The sequence below is a fragment of the Seriola lalandi genome, unplaced genomic scaffold (genome assembly GCF_002814215.2).
Source record: "Seriola lalandi dorsalis isolate HSWRI2012SDOR001 ecotype SW California unplaced genomic scaffold, Sedor1 jcf7180002054549, whole genome shotgun sequence".
Taxonomy (NCBI): domain Eukaryota; kingdom Metazoa; phylum Chordata; class Actinopteri; order Carangiformes; family Carangidae; genus Seriola; species Seriola lalandi.
In genome coordinates this window covers 777207-796193 of record NW_019525102.1, presented here as the reverse complement: position 1 = coordinate 796193, position 18987 = coordinate 777207, and the positions used below count along the sequence as shown (strand labels likewise).

At 38.8% G+C, this 18987-nt stretch overlaps 1 protein-coding gene across 3 annotated transcripts; it reads left to right on the top strand.

Annotated features, from left to right (window-relative positions):
- The first annotated feature begins 1839 nt into the window (after window positions 1–1839).
- On the top strand, window positions 1840–18859 carry LOC111661694 (adenylate cyclase type 2). 3 transcript variants are annotated; one of them, XM_023415348.2, is made up of 27 exons: window positions 1840–1987; window positions 3733–3764; window positions 3923–5336; window positions 7065–7262; window positions 7391–7552; window positions 8189–8338; window positions 9315–9469; window positions 9904–10015; window positions 10151–10278; window positions 11137–11295; window positions 11471–11630; window positions 12086–12262; window positions 12575–12606; window positions 12882–12935; window positions 13122–13185; window positions 13286–13383; window positions 13485–13569; window positions 13922–14059; window positions 14187–14261; window positions 14396–14571; window positions 15129–15213; window positions 15369–15527; window positions 15747–15893; window positions 16000–16107; window positions 16352–16466; window positions 16759–16883; window positions 17195–18859. In XM_023415348.2, the coding sequence occupies exons 3-27, from the start codon at window positions 4350–4352 to the stop codon at window positions 17327–17329; spliced, it is 3984 nt and encodes a 1327-aa protein (XP_023271116.1). In that variant the 5' UTR covers window positions 1840–1987; window positions 3733–3764; window positions 3923–4349; the 3' UTR covers window positions 17330–18859. The 3 variants fall into 3 exon arrangements, with proteins under 3 accessions (XP_023271116.1, XP_087032503.1, XP_023271117.1); XM_087176377.1 differs by having other exon boundaries at window positions 3050–3764; XM_023415349.2 differs by lacking the exon at window positions 3733–3764.
- The last annotated feature ends 128 nt before the right edge of the window (window positions 18860–18987 follow it).

Genomic DNA, 18987 nt, shown 5'->3' with positions numbered 1-18987 from the left:
CGCATTGAAATTTTGTTATCTCACACTGGTTGGCATTCTGTTGTTTACTGGGTTATATCCGGATCCTTCCCTTTGTTTTGTGTCCTGTTGTATTTATAGATGTCATCCAAACTTTGCATTTTATGCCATGTTACACGCACACACCACAGTAAAACACAAATGAAATTCAAAATGTATTTCACAATTCAAAGTAAAGTAACAATCATGGTGAAAGAAATGCCCGTCAGATGGTGAACATGTACAAAATACAACAAATAGAGACAAGGATCTCATGTAAACACTGACCTACAATAGAAAGCTTTAGCAGTAACATATACTATTATAAGCATCGGTTTTTGTAAAGAACTTTCCTTTTTAAATCACCCATGTACCTCCAAATTTGACCATACTTGAGTAAGTTGTCGTGCAAAAGAGAATTTAATTTTGATGATTACATTCAGGATAAGAATGAAATGTATTTTGTTTCTTCCCAGGTCTATAAACCATGCAAAAGTCCACAGAAAGCTTCCCAGACAAATTGTCTGAGCATAAACACGCCTTCACTTTAACTTTAATAGTATTCAGTATTTGAAAGTTATACGAGACCTTAGCACCCAGGTACATCATATTGGTTACACAAGGCTTTTATCTGGCACTAAAAACTGCAGCTGTACCATCTACACCACAGTACGCCTGTATGTGTTTGCTGAAGTTGTAAAATTGCTTGTTTGACAATATAGGGAAATATTACTAAACCAATAAAACTGTTTGATTTGAAAAAAATAAATAGAACTGAGGGGCACACAGAGGAGAGAGAAACAAAGAAAAAGGCTTCACTTCTTCTATGAAAAATCATTTTTTAAACTATTTATATCTTGCCCTGCGGGAGAATATATATTTGTCATAAAGCAAGACATTTTTTCTTTCTCCTCCTTAATTTTTATGATGAAATACACTCAATGGAGTATGTCTCACTTGTTACCAGTAAGTTGTTGATTTCATCACAAATACATAAATTATGCATTGTATGAACAACAACCTAATGTTCAGTTTGTGTTACATGTTTGGTTCAACTTGTGGTGCTGTTGAACTGTATGTCTCTACACTGAGACATGAAAATTTAGTCCACCCTGAATAAGAAATGGTGTAAACACAAAAACCAACCATAAAATAGAACCTGTCTAAAACCAACATTGTAAAAGACACAAAATTATGAAAAAAGAGATGCAAAAAGGTCTAAAGGAGAGGTAAAACAACTACAGAGACATAAAATGGCCACAAATAGACACCAAATGATCTCAAAGAAACACAATACAACCTTAAAGAGACACAAATACAACTTCTAAAAGACTCCAAATGACTTCAAAGAGACACAATATGATCATAAAGAGATGCAATATGGCCTCCAAGAGCAAAATGATTTGAAAGACACACACAACTACTACAAAGAGACAGAAAACGAGATGCAAAACCACCCACAAAGACACAAAACGACAACAAAGAGACGCAAAACGTCAACAAAACTACATTTTGCATCTCTCTCAGTCTTATTTAGGACAGGTGTGGAGTTGTAGGGGGGAGTCACCTGTCTGTGCCCAGGGGCCCATTATCCCCTAAACCTGCCCTTGGTCCTTCCTCTCCATCTCTCAGCCTCTCTGTTTACCTCCTCCTGTTTGCATAGCAGAACCAGAGCTCTCGTGCTCGTGCTCGTGCTCAAGTGCGCACGCCCCCGCACTCACCTGCCTGGCGTTCGATGGCAACACACAGCCGCTCGTGCGTCGGAGCAGACGCAGACTTTCTTCTACGTCTGTTTTTGAGAAGAAAAATAACATTTTAAGAGGATAAATTTTGACTTTTTTATCCTTCTATAAAGTTTAAAAGTGTTTGTGAGTGCTCTCTGACAACAGTTAAAGGACGACGGAGGAAGTTGAGCGACCAAGAGGGAAATTAAAGTGAGTGTTAGCTAACTAACGTTAACAGGGAGACGTTAACGTTAGAAAAACATGAGGTAAGAATATATTTTTTCTTCACAACACATTAACAGCCTTTAAATTACTTCACCTACTTTGATATTTTTGTGTAACCCGGTGTTTTTTTCTGTCCTGTTACACAAATAATTAGGCGGTTGTCGAACTTTTTTATTAAAGTTACTGTGCCAATAATATTGATATGATAAGAGAACTTTTAACTGATTTGTGTAGGACAAAAAGGACATTAAACTGTAGTTTGTGGTAATAAAGTAACCAATAAAATATTTTTTGTTATCAGAGACGAATCCATGCTTTTATGTTTACATATATAGCTGATTATTCAAGTGTCCAGGCTCTTCAATCCCTTCAACATGCTGCAGTCATCCGTTACAACACAGATAAAGCTAGATTTTAAAGATAGCTTTGTTAACATAGTTTGTCTCATTAGTGAGATTATCTTTTGCCACAATTTCATTTTCAAACTAAACCATTTGGAGATGTAGCAACAGTCTGTGTTTATGTATAACTTTATTTACCATCTCCATGAAAAGAATAATTCTGAAATCACTTAAGAAACTGAATGAATATGTAATATTTTCATTATTATCACGGTCAAACAATTAGCTTAGTCAATTAATTGATTAGTCAGTCAAGAGATCTGTTTTTTTCAAATATGAGGATTTAGAGCTTTGTTGGTCAATTTGTGATTTTGAAGCTGTTATTTGAACAAAACAAGCAATATGAGGACTTCTTGGGCTCTCAGAAGTTGTGATTTGCAGTTTTCACTTATTTCTCACATTTTACAGAAAGTGACAATGGAGCTGATGAAATTATTGAAAAAATAATCCAAAGGTTAATCAATAATAGGCAAGGTTGCAGTCATAGCTTAAAAGTAGGGATAGGAGAAATTGTAATTTTTTGCATTTTTAGGCTTGGTTATCTAGATTAAATGAGAAATTGTGTTTTTTAATCATGTTTTCTTTAAATTATCAGAATCTCTGCATGATAAGTTTATCCTTAATTCTTAGATAATTTGAATAAACCTTACGTAACATTCAAATAAATACTATGATCATGTTTGAATTTGATATGTTTAAAAGGTCTGAGTTAGGTTTGGAAAATCCCTCTTCATTTTGGAAAGTGTTTCACAGTCAGCCAGAACAGAGTAGTGAAACCAGCAGACAGGGAAAAAGGACACCGGTGGAACAGCCATTCACACAAGTAAGAACAATAAATGTACTGTCACAGCGTGACATAGTGTCACAGTTGTGTTTTGACCGTAAAAAGACACAGTACCTCCCTTGTAAAATTGTATAAATGAAACCAGATTGTCACTAATATGAAAATAATTATTAAATTATAATTATAAAACTAATATAAAAAAGGCACGACCGGCTACACTGAGCAGGTCAATCAAGGTGAACGGATGAATCAGATGGATTACTCTTTAATCCCTCTGTGACTGTGAATCAGTTCAATTCTGGAATTAATGGTGACATAAATTGCATATGAGGAAGGTAATGGTGATACACTAAAAGGGTACAGTCTGTACAGTATGAGAAACAGTTGTGCTTTTGACAGAGTCAGGTGACGGAAGGAGGAGAGATCAGAGTAAACCACTGAGCGTAGGTGGTGACAGGAAAAAATGTTTTAATGTGCAATGGGTGCGTCGCTGACATGTCATTCCAGTACACACCTGAACAGTGTGTATGTGTGGTGTACATGAGTGCGTATTATCAGGGAAGAGCCTGCAGCTTGACTAACAAGTTTTTTCACATAATAGGAAAATGACAAGAAGAAGTTTGTCATTTGCAGGTATGTTTTTCTTCTCTCACCTTATTGGACTTGTGACGAAAAGTATCAGAGCTAAAACATGAAATGTTAATCAAAGAAAGGTATTTTATCTTTGTCTATTTTTTTGTTCTATGCTGAGTCTGGCATGTTTTTTCTAATTGTAATCTGTTTTTTGGCAGCGGGACTCCTCTCCCATGCAATATGGATAAGCGCTTGTCAAAGGAGATTATGCAGAAATCTTTGGGACCTTAAAGGATCTATGTAACCTCACAGAGAACGTGTGTCACCATCCTCATCATCAACATCATCATAATCTATTTTGATGATATCTTCTTGGCTGTGGAAGATTGCTCAAAACAGAAGAGATTGACTTGCTCTCTGGAAATAGCCAGATTTTTTTTTTTTTTGTTGTTTAAATTGATGCAATCTGACACACAGACTTAGCTTGAAGTTCTCATTGCTGCAAAAAACACCTGCCAAGGAAAAGATAAAGAAGTAAACACTCGTCCAGTGTGTATTTATCATGTAGACAAGCTGACAGACAGACAGACAACCAAAGTGACAAGTCGATAGACGGTGAGATCCCTCACGCTCACGCAGGTCACGATGCCAGATGAGGCACAAGCTTTTCAGGAGAATGGGAGGCCTGGAGAAGAGGCATCACAGGTGTCTTTAGTACCGGATATTGTGGTCGTTTCCAGTTACGGGGAGGGTAAAATCGCTGGCGGCAATATGCTGGAGCTTGATGAATTCAGTAAAGCAACAGATGGTGTAAAACAATCCGCACAAAGCAGTGACATTAACATTTTGCAAGGAAATGACAGCACAAAACACGGGAATGACGTCACTTTAAATGCAGGCAATCTTACAGTTGGGAACCAGTCAGGACTCAGTGAATCCCAGGTTTCCATACAGGTGGGTGTGGTGAAAACAGCACAGGCCCCTGAACCTCTCAAGGTCAATTCAATGACCCTGCAGGCTACGGATCATAACGCCCAGGTGAACTCATTCTGTGATAGGCTCCAAACAGACAGCAGTTCATCATCTCACACAAACGACTGCTGCGACTCTGACTACAGCAGCACAAAATCCAGCCCTGGTTACGTTTGCACTAGCTTCAGCACTGACCTCTGTGATGATGGCTTATTTGATCTTGATGGAAGCTCATTTGAGAAGACGAAGCCTATCTCTCCTGTCAGTTTCTCAGAACCCAGTTTAGACGCTCCTCAATCCAACAAAACCCATGAAAATAGTCCAGATGAAAACAAAGACGATTCCAAAACAGACTTGACGGTTAAACCAAAAGCAGAAAACACACTCAGTGGCAGTTCGGAAGCGTTCCCAGAGATGTCATCCAAAGTCGCCCAAACAAGGAACAGCATAGATGTCGGGTGGCAAAAGGAGGATGGAGACGAGGACAGGCAAACCACCAGGTCCAGGCGGAGTGTGAAAGATGGGGTGTGTTGCTGCTATCAGGCGATGCACAGGGCTTTTCTGCAGTGCGTGGAGGAGACCCCGGCCATGCTGTCTGGACTGGTGCTGTCTTTGGCCTTCTGCGTGGCCATCATCGTTCTCATCCCCGCCACAGGAAGGGTAAGACAAAGAGAATGTGCCATGTGTCTGTTTGTCAAATAGATATAGGTTTTGATAAACCATTAATAGTTATTCATCATGCAAAAAGTTAAAAAATATTCACTGGTTCCAAATGTGAGGATTAGCTGCTTTTCTCCATTTTATATCACTGTAAATCCAAAATTTTAGATTTTTGAATTGGTTTGTTCGTCAAAACAAACATCTATAAATTGACATCTTCAAATGTCCTGTTCAAAAGGTTTTCTGTTTACTGATATGTATGTCAGAGAAAAGCAGCGAGATCTCACACTGGAGAACCTGGTGTAAGAAAATATGGAGCTGATAGGTTGCAGTCTGTACAATACTATAAGCGGCAGATGTGTTTTTAAAGAATCCGATGACAGGGAAGAAGAAGCAAAAGGGGAGATTTAAAATATCTCCATAGTTTTTCTCCATTGCATCACAGTCCTAATTGTCAGTGTAGCACTTTTCTGAAAATAGTTTTAAAAGCGAACTCCAATAGGGGTCAAGAAAAAAAAAAAAAGAGCTTTAAACCTGTTCTTCCAAAACACCAGAACATTCTGCAAATGCTTCAATTGGAAAGTAAACATAGTTTCTCATTCCAACGAAACAGCTGTACACGGATGTATGTACCGTAGGTCACCTGCTTTAAGTTAGGTTAAGTTGCCCTAACTGACCTGGAAAAGCTAGTGGAACATTATTGGATAAAACTACAATTGCAACACTAACATAAGATAAATGTGAAAATATCTATGTGAAGACTTTTTTAATTGAAATATCAAATGTTTGGGTCTTTGTTGCATTCTCATCTCTCACCCTCTCATTTCCTGTCATCTCTCCTTTGTCAGTTTCTATTACAGACATAGGCATAGGCGAGGCTGAATAGTATACCGGTGTCTAATTGTAGTTTTACATTGGGATTTGATTTTTAATGACAAACACAAATGATTACACTTACACGCAACACACGCTTGTTTTTTTTCTGACATGTTAAAAGTACAAAAGACTGCCGCTATAGAGCCGCAACGATTTCTCCATTAATTGATTAGTTGATCAACAGAAAATAAATCAACAACTATCTTTATAATTGGGTAATCATTTCGGTAATTTTGCAGACATGCCAATTCACTGGTTCCAGCTGCCTTTTTGTTGTTTATGATAGCAGCAATTTCAATGTCACTCAGGGGAGAGAATTAAATCCAGATTATATGGATGTCATTTAGATGGATAATTAGCTGTTCTATGTGCGACACAAAAACTGGGTTGTTGAACTCACTTCTAATTAATTAATATGCTGGTGAAATGTAAAACCTTGAACACTGGATAAAAACAAAAGTCAAGCTCTGATTAAATACCTTTACCTCACATGGCAGGTGCAGATTAAAAACATTGCACCAGCTGTTTAAAGCTTGGCCTGGCTTTCATGTCTGATTAATGAAGTCATTCTAATTTTAGTCCTGGTGGTTTTTGGATATATTAAACAGGACAATGCAATGAAGTGCTCCTTCGCAGTGGTTTTGTCTTCTACTGAAATTTGATTAACAGCTTTTTGTGACTTGCATCTATTCAGTGGCATTCAAAACATTGCAATACTGCCTGTACCTAAAAATGAGTTTTATAAAAATTACAAACTTTTAAAGACCCATTTGACAATAAATCAAAGAGGCGATGAGTCAGGGTGATTTTTAAGCTTTGAGAAAATTGAGATGTGGATTTTATTCAAAACAGAACATCAATGTCCATGTCGGTGCCCTGGCGGTGTTGGGTGTGGTTCTGTGTCTGAGTACCGTCCTGCTCGTCTGTCTGCCTTGGCTGGCCACGGTGAGGCGCTGTGGAGGAGCCCTGGCCCTCTTCGTCTGGGGGACGCTGTACGTCACTGCCATCGTTTTCATCTTCACTGGAGGACATGTCACTACGTGGGAACAGGTGAGAAGGAAGCAAAAAGAGAATGATGAGTTTTAAGTTAGTTATAGAGTGAGTTTTATTCCTTAACTGCTGTTAACCTCCAACTCTTTTTCTTCACGTGCTTCTGTCTTCTTCTCTTACCTTCTCAGGTAGCGTTTTTCCTCTTCCTCTCTGTAAGTGTCTACACAGTGCTGCCTCTGTCTCTGACCTGGGCCCTCATGGTTGGGATTGGGACCAGTGTTTCGCACATCATCATCATCAGTGTCTACGTTTCTGTCACAAGCCCAGAGACACAAGACCTGGCTGTGCAGGTTCAAGATTTCCTATATTTGCATACATTTAAAACAATCTTAATGTCAATGTCATAAACTCACCATCCCCACTATAGAAATACAATGGTAACCTTGTTATTTTAACGCTAAATTACTTTATTGCTTTTTTAGTCTCACCTTCTTCCTTTTTAGTAAACAGTATTTTCCCTGTTACGTCATAATCACGGTTAAGTTTAGTTTATTATTGGTGGAAAAACAAAATAGTGGCACATAATGAAGGTACAATTGTAAATGTAGGCAAAAATTGGCAAATGACATACCCATCTTAAGAGAGAGCACCTTTTGCATTTACCAAAAATCAGCGTACAAATTCAAATATTGTGTGAAGCTTGGGTGAGTCTGCTCAATACTGTTTTGTGACCAGCAGCATCTAGAGTTCCTCTGGATGCAAATGATCTGTATAAAGCTTTATTGGTTTATAGAGAAATTCTGAGCCTGTTGTTGTAAATAACAGAGTGTGGTTTTCAGTTAGTAATAAAATACTGTAATAATATACACAAATTCAAAGTAATACTGACTCTGTCACTAACTAATGTGTCACAGTACTGTACTGTTACTGTGCTCTGAGGGTTATTGAGAAATTATCAATGATCTCTCCTCTGACTTCGTCCTCAGCTGGTAGCGAATGCAATCCTGTTTGTGTGTGTGAACTGCATCGGGATTTTCCACCTGTGGACAACCGAGCACGATCTCAGGATATCCAATCAGAAGAGAGAAGAGTTCAGCACCATACGCTCCCAGAAGGAAATAAGGAAATATCAGCAGGTTAAAACTCAGCAGTTTAATCAATAATTTTTCCAACATAACTGTTTTGTTCAGCAGAAAATTTACTTTTGTTTACTGGGTTCAACCTTTATTTGCTCTGCTCACCACTTCTCATATGAAACAACAACATAAATCTGACCCAACTCACCTTTGCTTTTACTAACTAGACTCAAAATGGTTATGATAGTTTTCTTTAAAAAGTGTGTTTAATGCAAAGCAAACTTTCAAACCACAACTGTTTCAAGGTATAATATAAAAAGGTGACAAACAAAAAAATGTATTTGTAAAAACAAGGGGAAAACTTAATTTCATTCTTTTATTTTTTACTGCTGAACATTAACATGAAATTTCAGAAAAGTAAAGCAGAAGCATCGCCATCTTTTAATATGAAAATAATCTCACTCCATCAAGTACTTCAACCACTGGTACTTACGAAAGCTCAATTAGCACCCAGTTTGCTGCTTTGAAAAAAAATGTTTAAAGAAATAACTCCATGCTTTATAAAACGATTTGATCAAGTGGATGCTTTTGCATTGTCGAAATCAATCCAGTTCTCTTCTGCACAGCTTGTTTCATTTACTCTGAATTTAAAATCATTATGTGTAATCACTCTCATTAACAGGCTCTTTACCTAGACATCCTGGGTTTGGTTACTGTATGCTTTTCTGGCTATTAGGTCAATAATAGATTAATCATTCACCTGTCTGAAGCCCAGCAGCAAGAGAATAGATAAACCCAAATGGACACTTATTCACAGCAAGTAAACAAATAGATGAAACGTCATTCACTGAGTAAACAATGCATCGCTTCAAGGAGGCCTTTAATGGCCACCTATTTCTTTTACTGCCTTTGTGGACAGATTGTCACCTCTTTAAGACAGAAATCCAATTCCCCAGTGTACAAGGTCTCAAAACCTCATCGCCCACCTTCTCCACACACATTTTCACCCCTGTCCTATCCGTTTTCTCGGGAACAGGAGCAGCTCCTCTTGTCGGTGTTGCCACGCTACATCGCCATGGAGCTGAAAACGGAGGTGGTAAAGAGACTGTCCAAGCCGAAGAGCGATAAGGAGAACGAATCCAACTTCCACAACTTTCACAGCCTGTACATACGGCAGCACAAAGACGTCAGGTGATGATCGCACTGTTACATTGTTGGCTTTAATGATGGCAACTTAGATATTAAAGCTGCAGTAGCACTGAGGCCAAAAACTGAAACTTAATAGTGTAAATATTGAATGATTGAAGTGGTATGCATACGTTGTTTTTCTTTTGTTTTGCCAGCAAAAAAACATGGGCACATAATATTACCCCAGTAGTATATTTTATGATTATATTGTAATAATAATTTTATTGCATAAATATACAACCATCACTTGTAATAGATATTTGAATGACAAAAGTTTATCTGTGATAATCTGGTATCTCTTATCTCTTATATTATAGATAAAACTCTAGACTCAGATAAATCAATTTGTTTATTTGTCCTATATTAGGTATATTCATTCCGTAGCACTGAGTCACTCATGCATAATATTTGTGTCTTATTTGTGTGTGTTTGTGTAGCATCCTGTATGCAGACATCGTGGGCTTCACAAAGCTGGCGAGTACCTGCTCTCCAGAGGAGCTGGTCGCTGTGCTCAACAAGCTCTTTGGCAGATTCGACAACATAGCCAAGGTGAACATACCCTCACATCTAGCTACAAATTAAAACCTTTATTTCTTCACAAAGAATAGTTTTGTGTTAGCTCTGAACTCCACATCTGACCCCGCATCCTCTACTCCTCTTTCCTTCCTTTCTTTCTATCTTTAGGAGAATGGATGTCTTCGCATTAAAATCCTGGGTGACTGTTACTATTGTGTATCCGGTCTGCCTGACCCCATTCCCACCCATGCCAGCAACTGTGTTCAGATGGGGCTGGACATGTGCACGGCCATCAGGTAGGTTTATTTGAAGTGTTTTGCTGTAGTTTTGGTTCATTTTCCCACCTTAACTGTATCTGTTGTCTCTGTGCTTTCTCTTTTCTCCGTACTTTTAATGAAATTCACAGTAATTCATAATTCTTTGTTGTTTTTGTGGTGAGAGGCCACTCACGTGATCTCCAGTCACAAGAATAAAAGCTGCTCAGTGCTCTTGATTTGCATCTGATTTAACTGTACCCTGTATAACTTCCTCATGCGTCTCATGGCATTTCTATTTCCCTACTCTTTCCTCTACAGCTGAAACCACAAAGTTACAGAATTAGGAAGTACTATGATATGTACATTGTACATAATATTCTCAAAGTTCACACTTTCAGAAGTCACTCTGTGTTTGCACCATGGAGATTAAATGTAGAAATATTTGGTTCTCTTAGCTTTTGGTTGCATTAAATAGGGTTTTATTGCTCCGATTTCTATTATGTGAAATAAAAGGAGATTGAAACAGAAGCTTATTTTGTGCATAAATCCTTAATCCCTACATCTTTGTCACACTACACATTATTTCTTGTCGTCTGTTACTGTTATTGATGTTGACTCAGTGATATTTAACAGTGTTTCACTTTTAGTCGTAATTTTGATTTCCCCTCATTAATTTTCATTGGATACTTAAAACACTGTGAAACGGTTTGATTATAAGTAGCTTCGCAATAATAGATGTTAAGTAGAAAAATATTAAGAGCAGTTACTGTGCTGCCTAAAACTCTGATTGGAGGTATCGAGTTAAGGCTATTTTCAAATAACTTGAGGAGTGCCAGATGTTAGTGGGACTGAATATTTTTGCCAGACAAAACCTTCAGTTTGTTTGTCTCCTTGTAGTAAACTGCGTGAGGCAACAGGTGTTGAGATCAGCATGCGGGTCGGAGTTCACACTGGCAACGTGCTCTCTGGTGTGATCGGCTTGCAGAAGTGGCAGTATGACGTGTGGTCACATGATGTAACGTTAGCCAACCACATGGAGTCTGGAGGTCTTCCTGGGTGAGTCTTTAAATCTGAAAAATCTGATAAATTGGTGTAAAAGATTTTTTCCATAATAAGATAAGAATAGTAAACTAAATACAGACGAGGTATTGAGTGAGGTGGGTTTTGTTTCCTCTCTACATCAGTTGATGAAATGATTTTTTGCCTGCATCTTTATTATCATTATTAATAGACGAGTCCACATCACAGAGGAGACACTGCAACACTTGAATGGAGCGTACCAAGTGGAGGATGGGGACGGGGGGAGTCGGGATCCTCTCCTTAAAGGAAGAAAAACCTACCTAGTGATTGACCCCCAAAAGCTGGACAGCATCTCCAGGAGGACAAAATTGGTTGGTGTTTGTCATGTTTGTCTGCAGTGTGTGAATGTGACGTGTATGTTTCTAGACTATTAAAACTTTTTTGTCTCATCTATGTACATCTACAAGTGAAGTACACCCTCAAGGGCACTGTCTAGATGTGGTCATTGTTATATGGTATATTTGTGGGGGGGGTTTCTGTTGACAGTATGTTATCTGTACAGGACTATTTACTTTTACCTTATATGTGAAGAAGGTATTTTGAAAACCAGAGTTAAAAGATGTTGGTTTGATCCCTGAAAACAATTGGAGGGAAAACGTGATCTGAGTAACTGACAATCTTTTGTTATGATATATATTATGTGGGTATCTCCCTGCAGTAATGATCTTTATATTGCTGTGATGGTACTCTCAGGGAGGAATGTACAAGAACAAATTATTCTTCCCCATTGGGAAAAAAAGTCAAATAATCACGATTTTGATTTCAGGCAAACTCGCTTGCATCAGGCGAGACCAGGCAACGGGCGTCAGTCCGCATGTCTCAGTACCTGCAGTCCTGGCAGACCATTCACCCCTTCGCTGACCTAAGCAACCCTGATGCCACATCCTCCAAGAAGCCCATCATCGCTGCCAGTGTTGTCAGTAACCAGTCACAGCTTACTGCAGTATGTATTTGTTGCTTAGTTTCTCCCACATATTGAGATGTGTATAAATGTAAAAATACATATGAGTGGACTAATAGTATACACAGATGCAATTCATAAATATAATCACATAATAATATTGTTTGTTGTTGTAAGTGTACTCATATTTTTCCAGGAGCACATGATCTTCATAATATTCCTTCAGCAAATATTACACTCCACCTCTGCTCCTTTGTGTGTCTCTCAGCTATCGTTGATCATAAACTCTGTATTGTATATTTTAAAGAGGTGATGTTAGGTCATGTTGACACTGTGCGTGTATGTTTGCTTCAGGAGAGACCAACTTGCCAGAATAACCCCGGCAGGTAAGTTCCCACAAACATTAAACTCACCTTTGAAAAAATATGCTAATTAACTTAAGTAGAATAAGAATAAGACATGCGGCTTTACATTGAAGCACTAATGAAGCTTTTATCATAAAGCAAACCATCACATTTTATGCATCGTCATTACACAGCTTTATTATATGTGTCCTGAATTTACCTGCTGGAAAAATACTATTGTTACTGCCTGAGCAGTTGATTCAGGCATCTATTGTTCTGGGTAAAGCTGTGTCTCATGTGTTCTTGTTTTGTCCCAGTTTGGTTGTGGCTAATGGTGTCAGGGGATCACTGGACACAGTGGAGACTGCAGGGTAAGTTCTCATTTACATTCTCTTGTAATTTTAACCAACTGCTCTTACTGATTCACCGACGTTAAGCATGTTGCAAAGATTTATTACTTATTTATACAGTCATTTATTTATACTGCTATTTATACTGCCATTGTTTATTGTGTCCAATCACTCCTCCTCTGATTATTCTTTTATTTTGTCATTCAGGAGGAGAGCGAAGAAGCTCAACTGTGTGACTCTGCTGTTTAATGACCTCAGTCTGGAGAAACAGGTAGAGTCATTCTTGGGTTTGTGATCAGAGTATGATGCGTATGGACATACAAACAAGCATGCACAAGCAATGTAGTAATACCTGTGTGTTTGTGTTCCAGTTCCGCTTTTCAGAGGTCAAGGGTTTGCACCACTCAATAAGCTGCCTAGCTTTGGTGTTCGTTACTGTTTTCACCGTCCAGATGCTTGTCTCTGAAAAGTGAGTAGCACTTCGGTCACATACATACATGCAACAGCATTTTCAGTTTGACTAAATAAAATAAGTAAAATAAGTAAATAATATATTTTCACTCCTCCCAGGAACTTTGAGTTGGCAGTGTCCTACGGTGCAACCTTCCCTGTGCTTGTGCTGCTTCTGTCCATCGCTTTCACCGGATACTTGGAGGTAAACAAACGCTGGTGGTATGTTTGTAATAACAGTAGTGGTGCAGTAGGGGTAAGAAGTACAAAATCTTATATCAACAAGGGATCTTACTTTGCCTGGGTCCGTGTGCCTGCAAGCTGTCAGTGGCAGCAGCCATTTTAAACAGCTATTAAATAGAAAACATGAGGAAACAAAACAAATTCATGTCTTGATGTAAATATGAATTCAAGATGGAGAAAAAATAAGTCTGTCACATTAAACCGAAACTTGTGTAATTGCTGCAAGGTGCAAGAAACTGGAAAAGGTGGTGTGATTACAGTGACCCTCAGCACTTTAGTCTTCAATGTGTGTTTGGATGGTTTTCTGTTTTCAGAAGTGGCGCACCAAGATTCCTTTGGGTATCCAATGGATATCAGGACTGTCCCGTGGCGTTTCGACCAGGTCGGCGCTGCGACTGTTTGTGGTCGTTCTCTGTGTGCTCATCACCCTGCTTATGGCATTCCTGAACTTGGTACATTCCTTTTTTACTTATTTAACCATCATCTCCCTTTTGTCTCTCTTTTGTTTCTTGTCATTTCATCTTTATTCTGTTATTTTTCTTATTTCTTCTTCTTTAATCACATTGTTTTTCATTTCAGTTCTTCCAGCCAGGAAACAACTGTACCACTACGAACAGGACGGAGCTTGAGGGTCTCAAACTTTACGCTGTGCCTGTGAGTACCTCCAGAGGAACATTTGAAGTTTTTTACCCATGATTCTTGAGAGCTTTAGTACAAGCATTGACATCACACCTTACCTGTCATAATCCCACATTTTTCCCCGCCTACCTCTCTCTTCAAACATCCAGTACTACCTGTACTGCTGCCTGCTGGCCATGCTGGGAGTGATCGTATTCGTCAGGACGTGCTTGTCCATGAAAGCACTGCTGCTCACCCTGGCTGTGGTGGTTTACCTCGCCCTCTTCCTCCATGTTTTTGCCCCGAGGTCCATGTGCCTCATCGACCTGCTTTACAACAACACAAAGTGAGTGAAACTGCAAATGCAGTGACATTTATTTGCCGGGGTTCCAGTCTATTTTCATGTGCGTGAACTTTATTTTGAAAATGAAGCACCTTGCTACAACATGGCACTGTAGACCAAGTACTCGTGATAATGCAAGGTTATAAATGATATGCATGAAAGTGTGCAAGCATGAATATATATGTATTTACGCTTTTTAGCTTTCCACGCAGACTCTCAGTAATCCTACTAAAGTTCACTTTCCATTCATCCACATTCATTCACTGCTCTCATCACAGTCATCACACTGTCTGTCCTGCTCAGCCAAGGTGTCAAATTTCCTGCCTTTTTGTCCGCTACTCAACAGTCCAGATTGTGAGTCCTTGTCTGGAGTTTCAGATCACTATCATTTATTCAAGAGCTTTGTACAGACAGAGGCCTGTGTGGGGCTGCGAGATACCAGACACTCTTGTCTGAGGAATTATGTAAGCGAAGGGAAAAAAGAGTGACGGTAGTTTTGTAGTCAAGATCATGGTGGAGTATGGCTCTAAATATGTGACTGTGCATGTGTTTTACTACAGCCCGGGAGTGCTGAAGGACCCTCGTATCATGTCCGGGGTTTGGCTGGTCATCTTTTATATCGTATGCCTCATACTGGCCAGACAGGTGTGTGTGTGTGTGTTTACAAATATTTACAAGTCTGTATCTATTTCATGTACAATTAATAATTTTTCCCAGTTTTGAAACAAATGAACTTGTGTCCAGATTTGTTGATACATATTTGTACTCTGTCTTTCTCTTTCTATTTCATTCTCTCTCAGGACGAACTTGGTTGCCGTGTTGACTTCCTGTTGGAGCGATGTTTCCGAACAGAAAGAGAGGAGATGGAGACCGTGGTGAACGTCAACAAGCTTCTCCTCCAGAACGTCCTGCCGCTCCACGTTACCTGCTTCTTCATTGGCAAAACTGTTCGGAACCAGGTAAATAAAACGACTCACAGCAGGGTTGTACTGCCGATTTTCATTTCCCATTCACATCTTCTTTTTTGGTGATGGTTTTCAGTCATTATACAATTAAGAATCCTTTTAGGACATTCATTCACACAACGTAGCTGAACACGTTTGACTTCTGGCTCCTAAATTTACAGGCTTCATGTTATCTCTTTGAACTGAGTCCTTTACTTTAAAAACTCTCCTCAGGATCTTTACAGTCAGTCATATGACTGTGTGTGTGTGATGTTCGCCTCGGTGCCTCAGTTTAAAGAGTTTTACAGCGAGAGCAGTGCCAACAGGGACGGTCTGGAGTGTTTGCGCTTCCTCAACGAGATCATATCAGACTTTGACGAGGTATGAAGAACAATGCAATTTAATACTGTCACTGTTAGCAACCCCAGCGTTGAACATTTTGTGTGTGTCTTACGTTATTCTCTTTCCTCATGTCTCTGTCACACAGCTTCTCTCCAAGCCCAAATTCTCCTCGGTGGAGAAAATCAAAACCATCGGCAGCACATACATGGCTGCTGCGGGTCTGACAAAATCACTTCCAGGAGATGATAGAAAGGTTAGCAACATTTAAGCCTGTTAAAACACCCCATCGACAAAGTCCTTCACTGTTTTTTTGTTCAAAATTTGCAACATATCTCTTGTGAATTATACACAGGCTGTAGATAAATGATGAGTTGTTCAAAGAGACTAATATCTGGTATCCTGAAATCTAGTCTTAACATTAAAGTGATCCCTGTTGAACACACTCTGCCTGACCTGATCATGTGAATGAACAATATGATCTCTGGCTCCCTCTACAGAAATTTGACATGCCCTACAGTCATGTGCGTGCCATGGTGGAGTTTGCCATCGCTCTGATGGGCAAACTGGAGCTTATCAACACACACTCTTTTAACAGCTTCAAACTCAGGATCGGTGAGTTGGTAGTGGAAGCATACTGATAAGATTGATGCCTTGTTTCCATCTCTTTCATCTATACGTACTTTGTCAAATGACTGTAAATTATATTAGGATGTACTTTTTAAATGCTAAAGAAAAGTTTGTAATTTTCTTGTTGTTCTGTGCATTATTTTAGTTTTAATTTAATTTGTAGAGATGTTAAAAGTATTTTCTAAATACAAAATTAAACTACCAAAAGAAAACACACTAATATTTTCTACATGCAAGACTTTCCCCTGATCTATCCCTCTTTATTGTTTACATGCAGGAATAAACCATGGTCCAGTGATTGCTGGGGTGATCGGAGCTCATAAACCCCAGTATGATATCTGGGGGAACTCTGTTAACGTGGCCAGCAGGATGGATAGCACAGGAGTGCTGGACAAGATACAGGTCTGAGAAAAAGAGACAGAAATACTGAAACATATAATACATCTTGTTTCAGTAAGAAACACATAGAAATTTAGGAAGCAAGAATTGGTTTTTCACACTAACTGACAAAACTTAGCGACATTTATTGTTTTCACCCTAGTGTTTGAAAGTGTTTGGACTGCAACACATTTCCCTTAGTATTTACTCCACATCAAAAGCTTTATTAGTAGCTGTGGACTTTCTGAAGCAGAAGTGGATAAATGGTTGGGTGAGTGGATGAAAGGTTGGCTCTTTCTCACTATGAATTTCCCTCTATCTCTCTCTGCTCCCAGGTGACGGAGGAGACGGCCCAGTTGGTCCAGAGCATAGGATACAGCGTCACCCTCAGGGGAGTAGTCAACGTCAAAGGCAAAGGGGAGCTTACCACCTACTTTGTTAACACGGAGCAATCATCTCCTCAGTTCTGACCTCCACAGTCAAAGACAGAACAGTCTTAAACTTATCACTCAGACCTGGGTCCAAACATTAGTTGCAAAGGCTTCTTATGTGTTGTTTTGATGAAACTCATGCACCAGATGAGTGGATCTTGTTGCAGCCAACAGCTTGGCTTTGCATGACTCATCCTTGTTGCCTACAGAGATGAACACAATGACTTGGAAATACTTCTGTAGTTTCAAACTTAACCATCATCAGCGTTTGCACTGACTCACTGCTGAAACCGAGCTGTAGCAACACAGATCATCAACTGTTAATCATTTACATCTACCAAGGAGCTGCCTGTGTCTTTTGGATGAGACACTAAATAAAATTCTGACCAGTAAAATGAAGACATGAGACTACAACTGGCCACTGAAAGCAGAAAGCTTTCTACTCATGGACCGTACAGTGGACAACCGTGTTGCTTACTGTATCTGTACTGTATGTGCACTATGTGTGTCAAGTCCCTGTCACACAATGTTCACTGCTTTATTCTGAAAACATATAACCTTAATGATACTTTTTGGTACATTTAACATGGCTGAATCACATGCATTGTCAACTTAAACAACAATGTTAATTTATATGGTTATTTTATTGGAAAAAACAAGGTTTCCATCTTATATCAGAGATTTCTGTTGTTTTGTGAGGTAAGCTATGCCTCACATGAAACTATTTATATTACTTACAATATTTTCACTCTATTCTGTTTTCACAAAGTTACAAAAAACATATAAGTTTTAGCTCTGATTTTATTCAGAATCTGAGTAAGTTGATACAGAATATTCACATACACAAAAATGAGGGGCAGATATTTTGTGTACTTGCAGCAGTAATGCGATTGGTCTTTTCCATTGGCTCCCAACCCCCAAAGGGTGACAAGATAAACCGGAGGCGGTCACAGGATGATTCATGGCATAAGAAAGAAGAAAAAAACACAGGATTGTTATTAATATAAATTTCATCTTTCATTTTTTTCTCCAATCTGTGCTTTTATTGTGAAATGCTGGATAGTTTTACCTTCTAAGCTCAATGAAAATTATTCAAATGCATCAACCTGAAGAGGGGAAAATTACTCTTGGTATAAAGTTCACAAACCCAATAAACATGTCTAAGTAGAGGTGGCTTTATTTAGGGTTTACCATGCCAAAAATGTCTTGTCTTATCTTGTCTGACCATTCACGGCTGGAACCGTAGAGATTTACTGCAACTGTTTTTTATTCGCTACTGCCCAAAACTGACAATAATGATGCTGTGACACATCTACACCCAGGAATAATGATATGTTGAGCCATGAAAAGTCAGATAAAGCACCTTTGACATTGCACTTTTCAATTTGATGTATTTTTTAAGGAGAGTTCTGTGTTATGATTTGATGATTATACACAATATTTGCCCTTTCTTATTAAATATGTGTATCTATGAGGGATGATCTGAAGTGTGAATGTACAAAGAGTTGTTCTATATAGGGAAATATTTTTTCTATTTTATTTATAAACTAATAAAAATAAAACCACTTGTGTTTTTGTCTGTGTACCAACTTCCTACGTGTTTATTAGCTGCTGCCTGTTAAGGGCCTGTTAAGAACTGTGGAATTTCCCTCACTCCCGATAACGCCCACAAGCGGTCTGATTGGCTAAAACTACTC